Source organism: Fukomys damarensis, unplaced genomic scaffold (genome assembly GCF_012274545.1).
Source record: "Fukomys damarensis isolate Sample0158 unplaced genomic scaffold, DMR_v1.0_HiC HiC_scaffold_13, whole genome shotgun sequence".
Classification (NCBI taxonomy): domain Eukaryota; kingdom Metazoa; phylum Chordata; class Mammalia; order Rodentia; family Bathyergidae; genus Fukomys; species Fukomys damarensis.
This window is the reverse complement of record NW_022900925.1, coordinates 9892407-9905090: the sequence shown is the minus strand read 5'-3', so window position 1 is coordinate 9905090 and position 12684 is coordinate 9892407. Positions and strand designations below refer to the sequence as shown.

The 12684-nt window shown below is 48.1% G+C and overlaps 2 protein-coding genes across 10 annotated transcripts; one reads left to right on the top strand and one right to left on the bottom strand.

Annotated features, from left to right (window-relative positions):
- Positions 1-1136: 1136 nt before the first annotated feature.
- Sat2 (spermidine/spermine N1-acetyltransferase family member 2) lies at positions 1137-2739 on the bottom strand. Of its 5 annotated transcripts, none has more exons than XM_010614878.2 (7): positions 2667-2739; positions 2398-2565; positions 2197-2248; positions 1991-2074; positions 1805-1906; positions 1567-1658; positions 1137-1485 (listed from the first exon to the last, which is right to left on the bottom strand). In XM_010614878.2, the coding sequence occupies exons 2-7, from the start codon at positions 2476-2478 to the stop codon at positions 1318-1320; spliced, it is 579 nt and encodes a 192-aa protein (XP_010613180.1). In that variant the 5' UTR covers positions 2479-2565; positions 2667-2739; the 3' UTR covers positions 1137-1317. The 5 variants fall into 5 exon arrangements, with proteins under 5 accessions (XP_010613180.1, XP_010613181.1, XP_010613179.1 ...); XM_010614879.2 differs by having other exon boundaries at positions 2413-2565; XM_010614880.3 differs by having other exon boundaries at positions 1138-1485; positions 1618-1658.
- A 1215-nt stretch (positions 2740-3954) lies between these two features.
- Positions 3955-7571, top strand: Shbg (sex hormone binding globulin). Of its 5 annotated transcripts, XM_010614883.2 has the most exons (9): positions 3955-4056; positions 4176-4426; positions 4742-4833; positions 4978-5167; positions 5425-5586; positions 5795-5954; positions 6084-6220; positions 6775-6982; positions 7402-7571. In XM_010614883.2, the coding sequence occupies exons 2-9, from the start codon at positions 4253-4255 to the stop codon at positions 7554-7556; spliced, it is 1278 nt and encodes a 425-aa protein (XP_010613185.1). In that variant the 5' UTR covers positions 3955-4056; positions 4176-4252; the 3' UTR covers positions 7557-7571. The 5 variants fall into 5 exon arrangements, with proteins under 5 accessions (XP_010613185.1, XP_010613184.1, XP_010613186.1 ...); XM_010614882.3 differs by lacking the exon at positions 3955-4056 and having other exon boundaries at positions 4078-4426; XM_010614884.3 differs by lacking the exons at positions 3955-4056; positions 5425-5586 and having other exon boundaries at positions 4078-4426.
- The last annotated feature ends 5113 nt before the right edge of the window (positions 7572-12684 follow it).

Sequence of the window (12684 nt, the reverse complement as noted above, 5' to 3'; positions counted from 1 at the left end):
TTCTTCTTCTTCTTCTTCTTCTTCTTCTTCTTCTTCTTCTTCTTCTTCTTCTTCTTCTTCTTCTTCTTCTTCTTCTTCTTCTTCTTCTTCTTCTTCTTCTTCTTCTTCTTCTTCTTCTTCTTCTTCTTCTTCTTTTTCTTTCTTCTTCTTCTTCTTCTTCTTCTTTTCTCTCTCTCTCTCTCTCTCTCTCTCTCTCTCTCTCTCTCTCTTTTTAAATAGGGTCTTCCTTTGTTGCTCAGGCTGGCCTGGAAATATTAGCCTCAACCCTTCTCCTGCTTTGGTCTTCCCAGTAGTGAGCCACCAAGTTCAGCTACTTGAGCTGATTTGTTACGTTTAGCTGGTGGTCCTTCCCAGTGCCTCTAGAAACACTGACACCAGGGGGCAGCCTAGTGCCTCTGTTGAGTTGCAGGCCGGCAGATCTGACACAGCTCAATCTAGATAGACCTTTTTTGTCTTTGAGCTCCAAACATGACCAATCAACTTCATATGCCAAGGCTGTCCCCTCACTCTTCTATATTCCACTGGTCAAAACCAAAATTCTAGCCCCTAAGGGTCAACGGCACCTTGTCCCCCCACCTTACTTCTGACTTCCTAGCTGTCCAGGCCTCTGTTAAGATCACCGCCCCCTGACCTGAACATACAAGAAGTACCTTAACGCCAGGCATGATGGTACATCTGTAAACCCAGTGTTTGGGAGGCTGAGGCAGGATGATCACTGAGTCCAAGGCCAAGCTGAACTACATAGCAAGACCCTGTGTCAAAAATAAAACAACAAAAATAAAAAAAAAAACAAGGGCCGGGGAATTAGCTCAGTGGTGCCACATAAGGGCCTGAGTTTGATCCCCAATACCAAAACCAAAACCAAACAACCCAAGAAGGGTCTTGAAATAATGAGCTTACCATCTCATCAACTCTTCTATGTGGCTGGGGATGGTGGCATACACCTGTAATTCCAGCTACTTGGGAGCCAAGGCAGAAGGATGGCAAGTTTGAAACTAGTCTGGCCAGTGTACTGAGAACTTCTCAAAATTTTTTTAAAAACAGCAGGAGACTTAGCTCAGTGGTAGAATACCCCTGGGTTTGAACTCCAGTATGGAAAGAGGAAAAACAAACAAAAACTTCCTCTACCAAAAAAAACCACATCAGGACACACTTAATTCTCATTTATTTTCACCCTTATAAAAGCCTCTCCTTAATTATGCTGCCTGTCCTCCAGGGATCTTCCTCCAGAAGGCCAGTGGATGCATGTCTCTGGGGAGTGCTTGGGCAGGTGAGGGCAGAGATGCTCCAGTGGAGAGAGGTTCCCAAGGAATGGCATCACCTTCCTGCCAACTTCCTCATTGCCTCCTCTTCAAAGCGGAAGGCATGCCAGCCCTCCGCTTGGGTTAGATCTTGGGCTCCTAGGGTCTTATAAAAATCGATGGCCCTCGTGTTCCACTCCAGAACTGCCAGGCGGAAGTGGGAGCAACCCTGATCCAGGGCCACCTGTGGGAGAAGACATCACTCACTCTCCTGGGGTCATAAACAAAGACTTCCCCACATCCCCTTCAACCCAGGGGCTCTCACATATCCTGGTCTTTTCAGGGCCTCAATTGTAGCTCCCCTTTCTCTGCTCACCTCAGCCACCTTTTTTATTATTTTGGAACCAATCCCTTGACCTGTTGTGGGGAGAAAAAGGCAAAAAGAACTAATGTTTGAGTTGAAGGCAGTTGGAAAAGGCCATGGGCTGTGACTGGGGGCAAAGGGAGAACAGGGGGCTGTGAGGTTGCTTGGGTCCACTTTGGTCTCAGACCCTGCCCAGTACCCCGATATTCTGGCATCACATAGATGTCTTCCAGATAAACGTTGCGACCTTTCCATGTGCTGTAGATGAAGAAATACAGTCCATAACCCACAATGCGGGGCCCTGGGAGAGCAAAAAGAGGGGTAAGGCCTCTCTCTAGAACAGTGCGTGGGAAATCTCTAAAGACGACTGAAGAGGTGCTCTTACCCTGTCTCTCTCCAGGTGCTGGAAGAATCTCTGCTACCAAACAGTGATAGGAAGGATTCTCTCCAAAGCCATGGGCTCTAAGGTCTACAGAGATTGGAGGTATGACAGAGACACAGAGAGAGGACCTGGGTGTATGCGCAGCCAGGAGCTGCTAACCAGGGAACACGTCTCACTTCCTGCCCAGTACCCCAGTGCTGAGTACCAACCTTCTTCACTGATCTTCACCTCATCCGAGAGTTTCTCGAATTCAGCCAATTCCTATAGTGGGCGTGGGAATGAGGCGTGGTCAGGGCAGCCCCCTCCCCCCCACTGTTTCCCAGCAGGGCCCAAGGCCCAGCCCTACCCTGCTCTGTCCCACCTCCCACTCCCCAGCTCCGAAGGCGCCACCCTGACACCCTCTCCCTCACGCTGGTTTTTTTCACCCGAATGAGCCTCATGAGGTCTCCACAGTCTCCCTCCTTGGCTGCTCGGATGTGCACGAAAGCCATCCGGATGGATCCCCACCAAGTGGATTACAAACAATGATCCCCACTTCCGTTCTGCAACGCCGAGCAAAGGGCCTAGAAACTCGGATCCTGAAAAGCCGGAAGGGAGAGACAGCGGAGGTGCCAAGGGTTCCCAGCTGAGCTCGAGTACTGGCCAGGTAGAACTGAGAGAATTGTCGGTGGGCCCTCACCTCCGAAACAGTCCCTAAATTCTGTTCCTGTAGGCGTACACCTGACAGCCAATCGGCTTGCAGAATAGGCGCAGCCTCGTTTCCCCAGCTCCGCCTCCGACACCAGGTCTCGTGACAGGGCCCAGGGCAGTGATCAAAACATTGTGCCAGCCTCCATCAGCGTCAGCGTTACCCAGGCCCAAAAGTCATTCCCGAGATGAATTGATGTATGCAGAGATTGACTATCTGCTTTAGCTTTCACTCTCTCCAACCAGTCAGGCCCACCCCAAACCTCTGCTCTAACAGGTGTTGCCTGCATTTCTGTTATGTTATGAGGGGCTGGCGATGGAACCCAGGACCTCTAGGTACATTTACACCACTGAACTACACCTCCAGTCCTGTTTTCTATAGCAGTTGAGCTCAATGTTTTTTTTGTTTGTTTTTTTTTAGACAGGGTCTCACTGTGTAGTTGAGACTGACCTGGAACTCACTATGTAACCCAGGCTAGTCTCGAACTCACAGTGATCCTCCTGCCTCAGCCTCTGGGATTACAGGCGTGAGCCACCACGCCCGGCTATCAATGTATTTCTTTTCTCAGGGACACTTGTGTTTTAAAATGGGTCAGGAAAAGCCGGGTATGGTGGCATACACCTGTAATCCCAGCACTTGGGAGGCTGAAGCAAGATTACAGCAAGTTTGAGGCCAGCCTTGGTTACATACTGTTTTCAAGGTCAGTCTGAACTGCATAGTGAGACCCTGTCTCAAAAAACAAAACAAAACAACAAAACCCAAATAAAATCGGTCAGGGAGACTGAGTGTATGCACGTGCCTGTAATCCCAGCACTGGAAAGGCAGAGGCAGGAGAATTGCCACTTGTTTGAGGATAGCCTGGGCTACATAGTGTATTCAAAGCCAGCCTGAACTATACAGCAAAATCCTGTCTCAAAAAACAAAAATAAATGGGTCAGGGAGAGAGAGAGTGATGAGTTTCTACTGGTAGACCACTAGGCCCTGTAATCAACTGATAAGAGAGATCATTGGGAGTAGGGGAAGGCCCCTTCTTAATATCTATCAAGTTACACACAGAGACAATGCTTCTTGCGAGACAAACCTCAGAGGCCTGGGAAACCTGGAGGAGTCTAGGCCAGATACTGGGCACTGTGGCCTGCCTTATCACCATTAATCCCCATTCACAGCAGTCCCATAAAGAAAGACCTATTTTCCTCATTTGACAGACAAGGACACTGAAGCACGAAGATGAAGTGATGTGCCCAAGGTCCCTTGGCCAGATTCTTGGGATTCCACTTCTTATCTCTAGTCTTGCTGGAGGATGCGGTTTGAGCAGCCCAGGCTCTCATATCTCTGAAGATCCTCTCGTCCCCAGGCGGGCAGTAATGCTTGGAGGAGCAAGGTCAGGCTCTGGGGGAGGAGTGGGGAGAGATGAGATGCGGTGGGCTCCCAGCTCATAAAGCTCTCTGCTGTGGCAGATGGTAACAGAGGAACTCTGCCCCTTTTCCCATTTGCTTTCAGAGGAGCCACAGGGTCAGTGTCCCTGTCTCTGGCCCTGTCCTTCGCAAGGGCAACCTTTAACCTTCCACTGCCTACACATGAGGCTGCCTATGCCTACTTGTTCTCCTGAGTTTGAGCCACAGATTGGACTGCAGCTGATTATGAAGAGCAGAGGTCCACCAGCCCCCTCATACTGGATGCTGTTGCTGTTATTGCTGTCACCTCCTTACATCCACCAGGGATGGGCCTTGGGACACATTATTTCCACCCAGGTATGAGGGCTGAGGGTCCTTAGCCCATGTGTTTGTTTGTTTGGTTTTTGGTTTTTGTTGTTGTTGTTGTTGTTTTGTTGAGACAGGGTCTCACTATGTAGTTCACACTGCCCTGGAACTCCCTGTGTAGCCCAGGCTAGTCTCGAACTTGCAGCAAGTGTGTGTTTAAATGAGCTGTACTTTGGCGCTGTCTTCTCTTTTCTCCTCTGGCTCTGTATCAGTCTGTCTGTGTCTGTGTCTGTGTCTGTGTCTCTGTTTTTCTCTGTGTCTTTGATATGTCTTTTGTCCAGTTTGCTTATTTTCTTTTTCTCACAGAGTGCCCAAGACCCTCCTGCTAGGTACCTCAGCAGTGGCCCAGGACAAGAACCTGTTGCTGTCATGACCTTTGATTTAACCAAGATCTCCAAGTATGGGGCTCACTTAGCATCTCCACCCAGCCCCAAGACCCTATCCCCTATCTATCAGTTCTTTCCTGTTTCCTGTCTTTCTGCCCCAACCCTCAGAGACTCCACCACACACACACAGGCTTCTCTTCTGCCCTGCCCTTCTAGAACCTCCTCCTCCTTTGAGTTTCGCACCTGGGATCCAGAGGGAGTGATTTTTTATGGGGACACCAACACTGAAGAAGACTGGTTTGTGCTGGGACTTCGGGATGGCAGGCTTGAGGTCCAACTGCACAATCCCTGGGCCCGGCTTACTGTGGGTGCTGGACCTTGGCTAGATGATGGGAGATGGCACCAGGTAAGCTAGCTCTGCTCCTGGGAGGAGGGGAGTCTTATGTTGAGCTAGGCTAGGGAACAGAATAGGAACAAGTAGCTGTGTGTCACTTTGCCATTGTCATCTCATCCCGTCTACACAGTAAATAAGTGACAAGGTGTGAAGGAGCCAAGGATTCTAGCCGCCACTTCAAGCACATATTCTTTCAACCAGACTAGGGAGAGGAGAGTGGTGGTTCACGCTCCAGGGTCCCTGCTGCTGCTTCTTACCTCCTTCTGCAGGTGGAGGTTAAGATTGCTGGGGACTCAGTGTTACTATGGGTGGACGGGGAAGAGGTGCTGTGCCTGAGACAGGTGTATAGGTCCACGGTCAACCAACCACAGCCCCTCATGAGGATTGTGCTGGGGGGGCTGCTCTTCCCCACCTCCAAGCTTCTGTTTCCGGTAACTACATCATGGGGATGGGAATGGAGGCCTTGCCATAGGAATTTAAGTCCAGCTTTTGGGAGAGGGAATAGAATGCCAGCTGCACGGGGAAAGCCAGATGCTTGTGTCTCAGAGGGGAAATAACTGAGGGCGGGGAGGCTGAGACTGGGATTTTTAAATGTCCTGAGTTGATCCTGACATCCTCTCTCTCCTTCACTCCCTCCAGCTGGTCCCTGCCCTGGATGGCTGCCTGCGCCGGGAGAGTTGGCTAGGCCAACAGACTCAGCCCTCAGCCTCTGCCTCCACTGGCCTCAGAAGCTGTAACATGGAGTTGCAACCTGGGCTATTTTTCCCTCCAGGGACACGTGCTGAATTCCGTCTCCAAGGTAGATTTCTTGGAGTCTGGTTTTCCTTCTCTGGCCAGATCTGTCTTCCTCTGTCTTTCTCTAGCACTAGGCCCTTTTCTCCATGAAGCCCCAGGCTTGAGGCTTCAGGCAGATCGTTTCTTCCTCTAGACATTCCCCAGCCTCATACAGAGCCCTGGGCCTTCTCTCTGGACCTGGGACTCAAACTGGCAGCTGGATCAGGTCACCTCCTTGGCCTTGGTGCAAGAGAGAACTCTTCCTGGCTCAGCCTTCACCTGCAAGATCAAGTAAAGGGGGAGGGTGGGCGAGGCCTGTATTCAGAGAAGCCTGGGATTAGTGAGGTAAAGGCAGGCATCGAGATTTCACCACTGGGAAGGCCTTCCTAAATTTGGCGGTCCACACCTCTAATCTCAGTACTCTGGGAGTCTGAGACAGGAGGATCTCAGGTTCAAACCCAACCTAGGCAATTTAGTGATTGAGTGACATCCTGTCTCCCTCAAATTTAAAAAGGTATAGCTCAGTGTGAAGGATCTGGGTTCAACTCCTAGGACAGAGCCAAAGTCCAGCTCATTTAAACAGATGCATGAGTTTAAGTTCAGGAGGAAGCCAGAGACTATGCTGGAAGCTGCCCATAGCTAACAGATAGCTTTTACTTAGAGTGTTTGCTTCTGTGGGGGTGGGGATGGTGTCCTAGAGGGTCCAGTGGGGATTACAGTGCAGGATTTAAGTGGTGAGAACAGACAGTAGCTGGAGATGTGCCGAGAGCAAGGGATGGGGCCACAAGGAGTAAGCGTGGCTTGCCCTTCCTCTTTCCTCCTGTCCCTGTTCCCTCACACTGTAGAAGGTGGTGCTGTCTTCCGGGGCAGGGCCAAGACTAGAACTACCCGTGACCTTGGGACTCCCTCTTCAGCTGAAGCTGGCTGCATCCACAGTGGTCTTAAAGCAGGGGCCAAAGAAGGAAGTCTTTGCTATGCCTACTGAGGGCTTTGCCTCTGTTCTCAAGCTCTGGACCCAGTCGCATGGCCACCTCTTCCTGGGAGCTTTACCAGGTAAAGGATGCTGTTGGATTCCTCAGCACACCAAGGGAGCCAGCAAAAGAGGGGCCACACTTTGAGAAGAAGGAAATCTCTGGGAGAGAAAAAAAGGGTACAGAATAGAGGGGATAGGGCTGGGTGGCATTCAATGGTAAAGTGTTTGCTTAGCCTACATGAGGCCTTGGGTTTTATCCCCAGCACCTCAGTAAAAAGAAAAATAAGAAGATAGGGATGGGTCAGGGATTTAGCTCAGCAGTTCGGTGGCCTGCCTTGCAAGCTCAAGGACCGAGTTCAATCCCTGGTACCAAAAAAAAAAAAAAAAAAAAAAAAAAGTGCTTTAGGAAATTTAGGTTAAAAAATTGGAGATGTGGGGGAGCTTCTGGATTCAAGCCACCTTAATATTCTAACCCCACCTCTGTGCCACCTCCCTCTAGGAGAGGACTCTTCTGCCTCCTTTTGCTTGAATGGCCTTTGGGTACAAGGACAGAAGCTGGACATGGATCAGGCCCTGAGCAGAAGCCAGGACGTCTGGACTCATAGCTGCCCCCAAGCAATGTCATCAATCAATGACACTGATATCTCCAATTAAAGTCCCTTTGAATATGACTCATTCATTTATTCAGCAGGTGTTTTCTGTGCGCCAGCAATGGACCAGGCCCTGTGCCAAGCACAAGGACCGGAGTTTGATCCGGTCAAAGATGAAATTTTGTTGTCTGTCATTCTGGCCTTGGATTGGCCATTGCTTGCCAGGAAAGGATCAGTAGGGGGCGTGAGAGGGTTACAGACAGGGCAGGATTTGAGACAAGGGATAGAGCCTGGGAGAAAAAAAAATGGGGAATGAGAGTACAACTCAGTGGTAGAACACTTACCTGGCATGTGTGAGGCCCTAGGTTCTATCCCCAGCCCTGAAAAAAAAAAAAGAAGAAAAGAAAAGAAAAAAGAAAGCCAGACACAGTGACACATACCTGTAATCCCAGCTTTTCTGGAGGCCAAGGCGGAGAACTGCAAATTTGAGGCTTAGGCAATTTAGCAAGGTCCTATCTCTAAATAAATACATAAAAATATATAAAAAGAGTTGAGAAAGTAACTCAGTGGTAGAGTACTCGATTAGCATTTGCAAAGTTCTGGGTTTCATTCCCAGATCTGCCAAAAAGAAAGAAAGAAAAAAGAAAGAAATGAAAGCCAGGTTCGGTGACACTTACCTGTAATTCCAGCTATTCTGGAGACTGAAGCAGGAGGATCACAAATAAGTTCAAGGTCAGTCGGGGCAATTTAGCAAGACATTGTTTCAAAATAAAAAAATAAAGGGCCAGAGATTTAGCTCAGTGGCACTGAGCTGCTTTTGCAATCACAGGGTCCTGAGTTTGATCCCCAGAAACAACAACAAAATAAATAAAAAGGACTGAGGCTATAGCTGGGGTGGGGGCTGGGGAGTGGTAGAGTGCCCATAGGTTTGATAATCCTCAGTACAGAAAGAAAGCAAAGAAGAAGGAAGGAAAGAGGGAGGGAAGGAAGGAAGGAAGCAAAAGAAGGGAGGGAGGGAGAGAAAGGGAAGGAAGGAGAGAGAAAGTAAGGATGAGGAGAAGGAAAGGACGGGAAGAAAGGGAGCAGAATAAAAAGTTGCCTCTATCTCCTCTAGTGTCTGTCCTTGCTGTGTTCCTGAAGCAATTTGTTTCTAATCCATTAAATAAGAACTGGTTTGTGCTGGTTCCAGATTGGTAGATTCGGGAAGATCTCTGCCCTCAAATAATACAGTGACCCATCCCTAAGCCCTTAGAGTTTTGGAGAATCCTGGTGTTCCAATCCTTCCTTGGGGAACTTGCATGTCCAAGCCCCCAGCCATTAGTCCCAGCCTTCAGCCTTCCTCACAATTCGTATGTCCCAGCCTGCTAGGGAGCCCTAGGGCTTCTGCCCTCAGTCCCTACCTCCCAACTCATCCTTCTCACTGAGCCATTAACATGCCCATATCTCCAGAGCCTCTGGGAGTCCCAGTATCCCAGCCTGACAATTTTTTTACAAGGTTATGCTTACCAGTAACCAAGGCAACAGGGTGTCAATCATTGAGTCTATTCTCCCTTTCTGCAGGAATCAGTCAGGATTTCAATGACCCCAGGGGAAAGAGGTTTCACAGCTCAGTCTGGACCCCCTTGTTCTTTACCCCTCCCAACCATGACTCTGTAGGCCTTCCTGGGACCTACAACTGCCTCCTCCAACCCAGTGGTGCTTGTGGGAATGTCCTCAGCATGGCAAAGGAGTCCAAGTTCAACTCTGATCCTTGTTCGATGTACAGGATCAACCTAGTCTACCTGTGTGTACCCACTCCATTGATATTTACTGAGCACCTACAAAGTTCCCGGCTGTGCTCTGGACACAGAGTATGCATCGTTGAAAAGGATACACACACTCTTTGCTGCTATGGGTCTAACAACATATTGGGGCAGCCCATAAAGAAAACAAATAAGCATCAACATTTCAGAGTTATTTAGAGTTATAAAGGGAATAAACTCCTGTACTATAATAGCAGGAAGAGGAGAAGGGGAGTATTAGCCACATGGTCAGGTGGTCAGGGAAGCTCTCTGAGGTGTTGTCACTTGAGCAGACACCTGAATAATGAAAAGAAGTTGTCCTGCAAAGGCCACCAGTGTTAAGCCAGAAGGAGAAGGTTAAAGGACTGGGTATACCTGGGCACCTACCAAGGGGCCTGTTTTGAGTGGCAACTTCCTGAACTTGTGTCCCTGGGATCTCCCAGGGGCCAGTTTTCCTCTCCTCCCTCCACCCTGTTCTCTCCAGGACACTGTGCCCCCAACTTCTCTTTCTCCAGCTTGCCCTAGATTCCAGGATTCCTGATTACTATCCAGAGCTGTCTACACTCTTTCATTAATACTGTCTGCTTTGCCACAGACTTTGCCAGGCCCCCACCAAGGGTACCTAGAATATCTGCCCAGCATCCCCTGCCTTCCCCCACCCCCCAAAAAACTTTGCAGAGCTTGGCAGCACACTCTGCAGCCTCCAGGGCTTGCCTACCCAGTCACTCCACACTGTCCGCTGCCTCTCCTTCCCTCCCTCTACCCCTCTGTCTTTCAGCTAACTTTTAGTAGCAGCTGACAGTATGCCAAGCACTGTGTTAGGTAGTCTGCAGGGACTCTAAATATGAATAAGACTTGCTATTGCCCCTGGAGAACCAGGATCTTGGGAGTAGACACAGAAAATGTTTTACTAGGGGTATCTATGAAACACCCTATGAAAGCATTTTACATGCCTGCCAAGGATTATCAGAAAGGTGAGTTGTGAGATGTGTGTAGTTGAACAAATGAGTACTATTTATTTATTTACTTATTTTGCAGCACTGGAGATTGAACCTAGTACATTTGCACTAGGCTACATCCAGTCTTTTTTTTTTTTTTGGTACTGGGGATCGAACTCAGAACCTTTGAACTTGAAAGAGGTGGCAGAACCACTGAGCTAAATCCCCAGACCCATCCCCAGCCTTTTCAATATTTTTTTTGAGACAGAGTCTTCCTAAGTCACAAAATTGTCTAGACTGAGCTCAAACTTGCAATCCTCCTGTCTTGTTTTCCCAGAATGCTAGGATTACAGGTGTGCACTGCCATGCCTAGCTATAGTTAAACCTTTTAAACTCTCAGTTGCCCTATCCATAGGGTTACTGTGAAGATTTGTATTCTTTTTTTTTTTTTTTTTTGGGTCAGGGTCTCACTATGTAGTTGGGTCTGACCTGTAACTCACTATGTAGCCCAGGCTGGTCTTGAACTCACAGCAATCCTCCTGCCTCAGCCTCCTGAGTGCTGGGATTACAGGCATGCGCCACCATGCCCGACTTGTGAAGATTTGATGAAATCAAATTATCTAGGCCAGCATTTGGCATTTAGAAGATACTCAAAGTATGAGATATTTTGCTTTTTGTTGTTGTTTTTGGGAAAGTCTTGCTATGTAGCCTGGAATTTGTGGCAATCCTCCTGCCTCAGCCTCCTGCATGCTGTAATTACAGGTATGCGTCAACACAATCAGCTATGTTGCTCTTTCTGTTAACCGCATGCATATTTTTGTTTTGTGTTGAGATGGAGTCTCACTATTTGGTTCAGGCTGGCCTTGAACTCACTATGTAGTTTAGGCTGGCCTCAAACTCACCTTGATCCTCCCAAGTGCTGGGATCACAGGTGTGCTCCACCACCCCAGTCTTCTTATGCATGGTTTTTGACATATAAATCTAAGCCTGCTGGATTTAGCTCAGTGATGCTGCCACCTGCCTCACAAGTACAAGGAGCCAAGTTCAATCCCCCGTACCAAAAAAAAAAAAAAAAAAAAAAAAAAAAATTTAAGCCTGCTGGATATAAAGAATGAGAAAGGGCATATGTTGGGGCAGATCCTCCTGCCTCACTCCCCCACCCTTACTATAATAAAATATAAGTGACATAATATTTACCAGTTTAGCTGAGCCAGTGATATACATATGTAATCTCAGCTACATGGGAAGCTGAGGCAGGAGAATGGCAAGTTTGAGGCCAGCCTGGGTAATTTAGTGAGGTCCTGTATCAAAGTAAAAAATAAAAAGACCTGGGTATGTAGCTGAGTGGTAGACAGTTCATGGGTTTGATCCCCAGTACCACAAAAAGAAAAAAAATTACCATCTTAACATTCTCTTATTTTTTTCCATCTTATCTATTTTCAAGTATTCAGCTCAGTGGCATCAAATCCATTCACATATTGTGCAAACATCACTACCATCCATCCACATAACTATTCCTTCTTTCTTTCTACCAGGAATTGAACTCAGGACCCTGTACTTGCAAGGCATGTGCGTGCAACTGAGCTAAATGTCCAGCTTTGTAAGTTTTCATCTCACAAAAACAGACCATAGCCGGCTATGGTGGTGCATGCATGTAATCCTAACACTCAGGAAGCTGGGGCAGGAGAATCACCCAGCCTGAGCTACTGATTAAGACCCTGTTTCAAAATAAAACAAAGCTGAGACTTCTCATTAAAATCCTCATGTCCCACTTTGCTCTGTTTCAGAATCTCTTTCCTTCTTGTTTCTTTCTTTTCTTTTTGGTATCAGGGATCAAACTCAGGACCTTGCACTAGTGAGGCAGGTGCAGTGCCACTGAGCTAATCCCCAGCCCTCCTTCTTTTTGTTTCTGCAAAGACACACACTGTCAGGAACCCAGACAGCTAAATCCTGGAATTGGACGGATTAGGGGAAAAGGGATGGATGAAGGGCACAGACTTCTGCATTGACTGGATTATGAGAAAAGAGTAATAGGGGCTTTTATCCCCTTCCTCCTTTCTGAAGATGCTCAGGAGAGGGCTGGGTTCCAGGGAGAGATTGGAGGTAATTTGCTTTTGTTTTTCTGGTTCTGGGGCTAGAACCTAGCACCTTGTGGCCCTAAGCAAGTTTCTACCATGGAGCTACTGCCCCAGTGCACTCCTTTCTTTCCAGGTGAGTCTGGGGTACAGGGCAGAGGCTAAACCAAGAAGCTGGAGCTCATCCCTAGACTATGTGGGGGCTGGGAGGTTTTCTCATTCTCCAGGTTAAGGCTATACCATTCAATGCTTCTTTCTGCTGCTGGGAAGAGTAAATTGCTTCCTGGAGGTTTCCTGAAGAAGGAACCTATTCTGTGATTAAGCAGAATTTATCAACCAGGCATCATCTTTGGTAGTTCTTTGGGTTGCTGGATATAAAGGATATATAAGTAGTCTAA

Bases quoted from the DNA above. Each gene is read 5' to 3' on its own strand.
- Shbg (XM_010614882.3), top strand. From the start codon at position 4,133: ATGGTAACAGAGGAACTCTGCCCCTTTTCCCATTTGCTTTCAGAGGAG. The intron at 5,168-5,424 runs GTAAGCTAGCTC...CTCCTTCTGCAG, and splicing joins ATGATGGGAGATGGCACCAG to GTGGAGGTTAAGATTGCTGG. The intron at 5,955-6,083 runs GTAGATTTCTTG...TTCTTCCTCTAG, and splicing joins TGCTGAATTCCGTCTCCAAG to ACATTCCCCAGCCTCATACA.
- Sat2 (XM_010614878.2), bottom strand. From the start codon at position 2,478: ATGGCTTTCGTGCACATCCGAGCAGCCAAGGAGGGAGACTGTGGAGAC. The intron at 2,075-2,196 runs GTTGGTACTCAG...CAATCTCTGTAG, and splicing joins GGTGAAGATCAGTGAAGAAG to ACCTTAGAGCCCATGGCTTT. The intron at 1,486-1,566 runs GTGAGAGCCCCT...CTTCTCCCACAG, and splicing joins CCCTGAAAAGACCAGGATAT to GTGGCCCTGGATCAGGGTTG.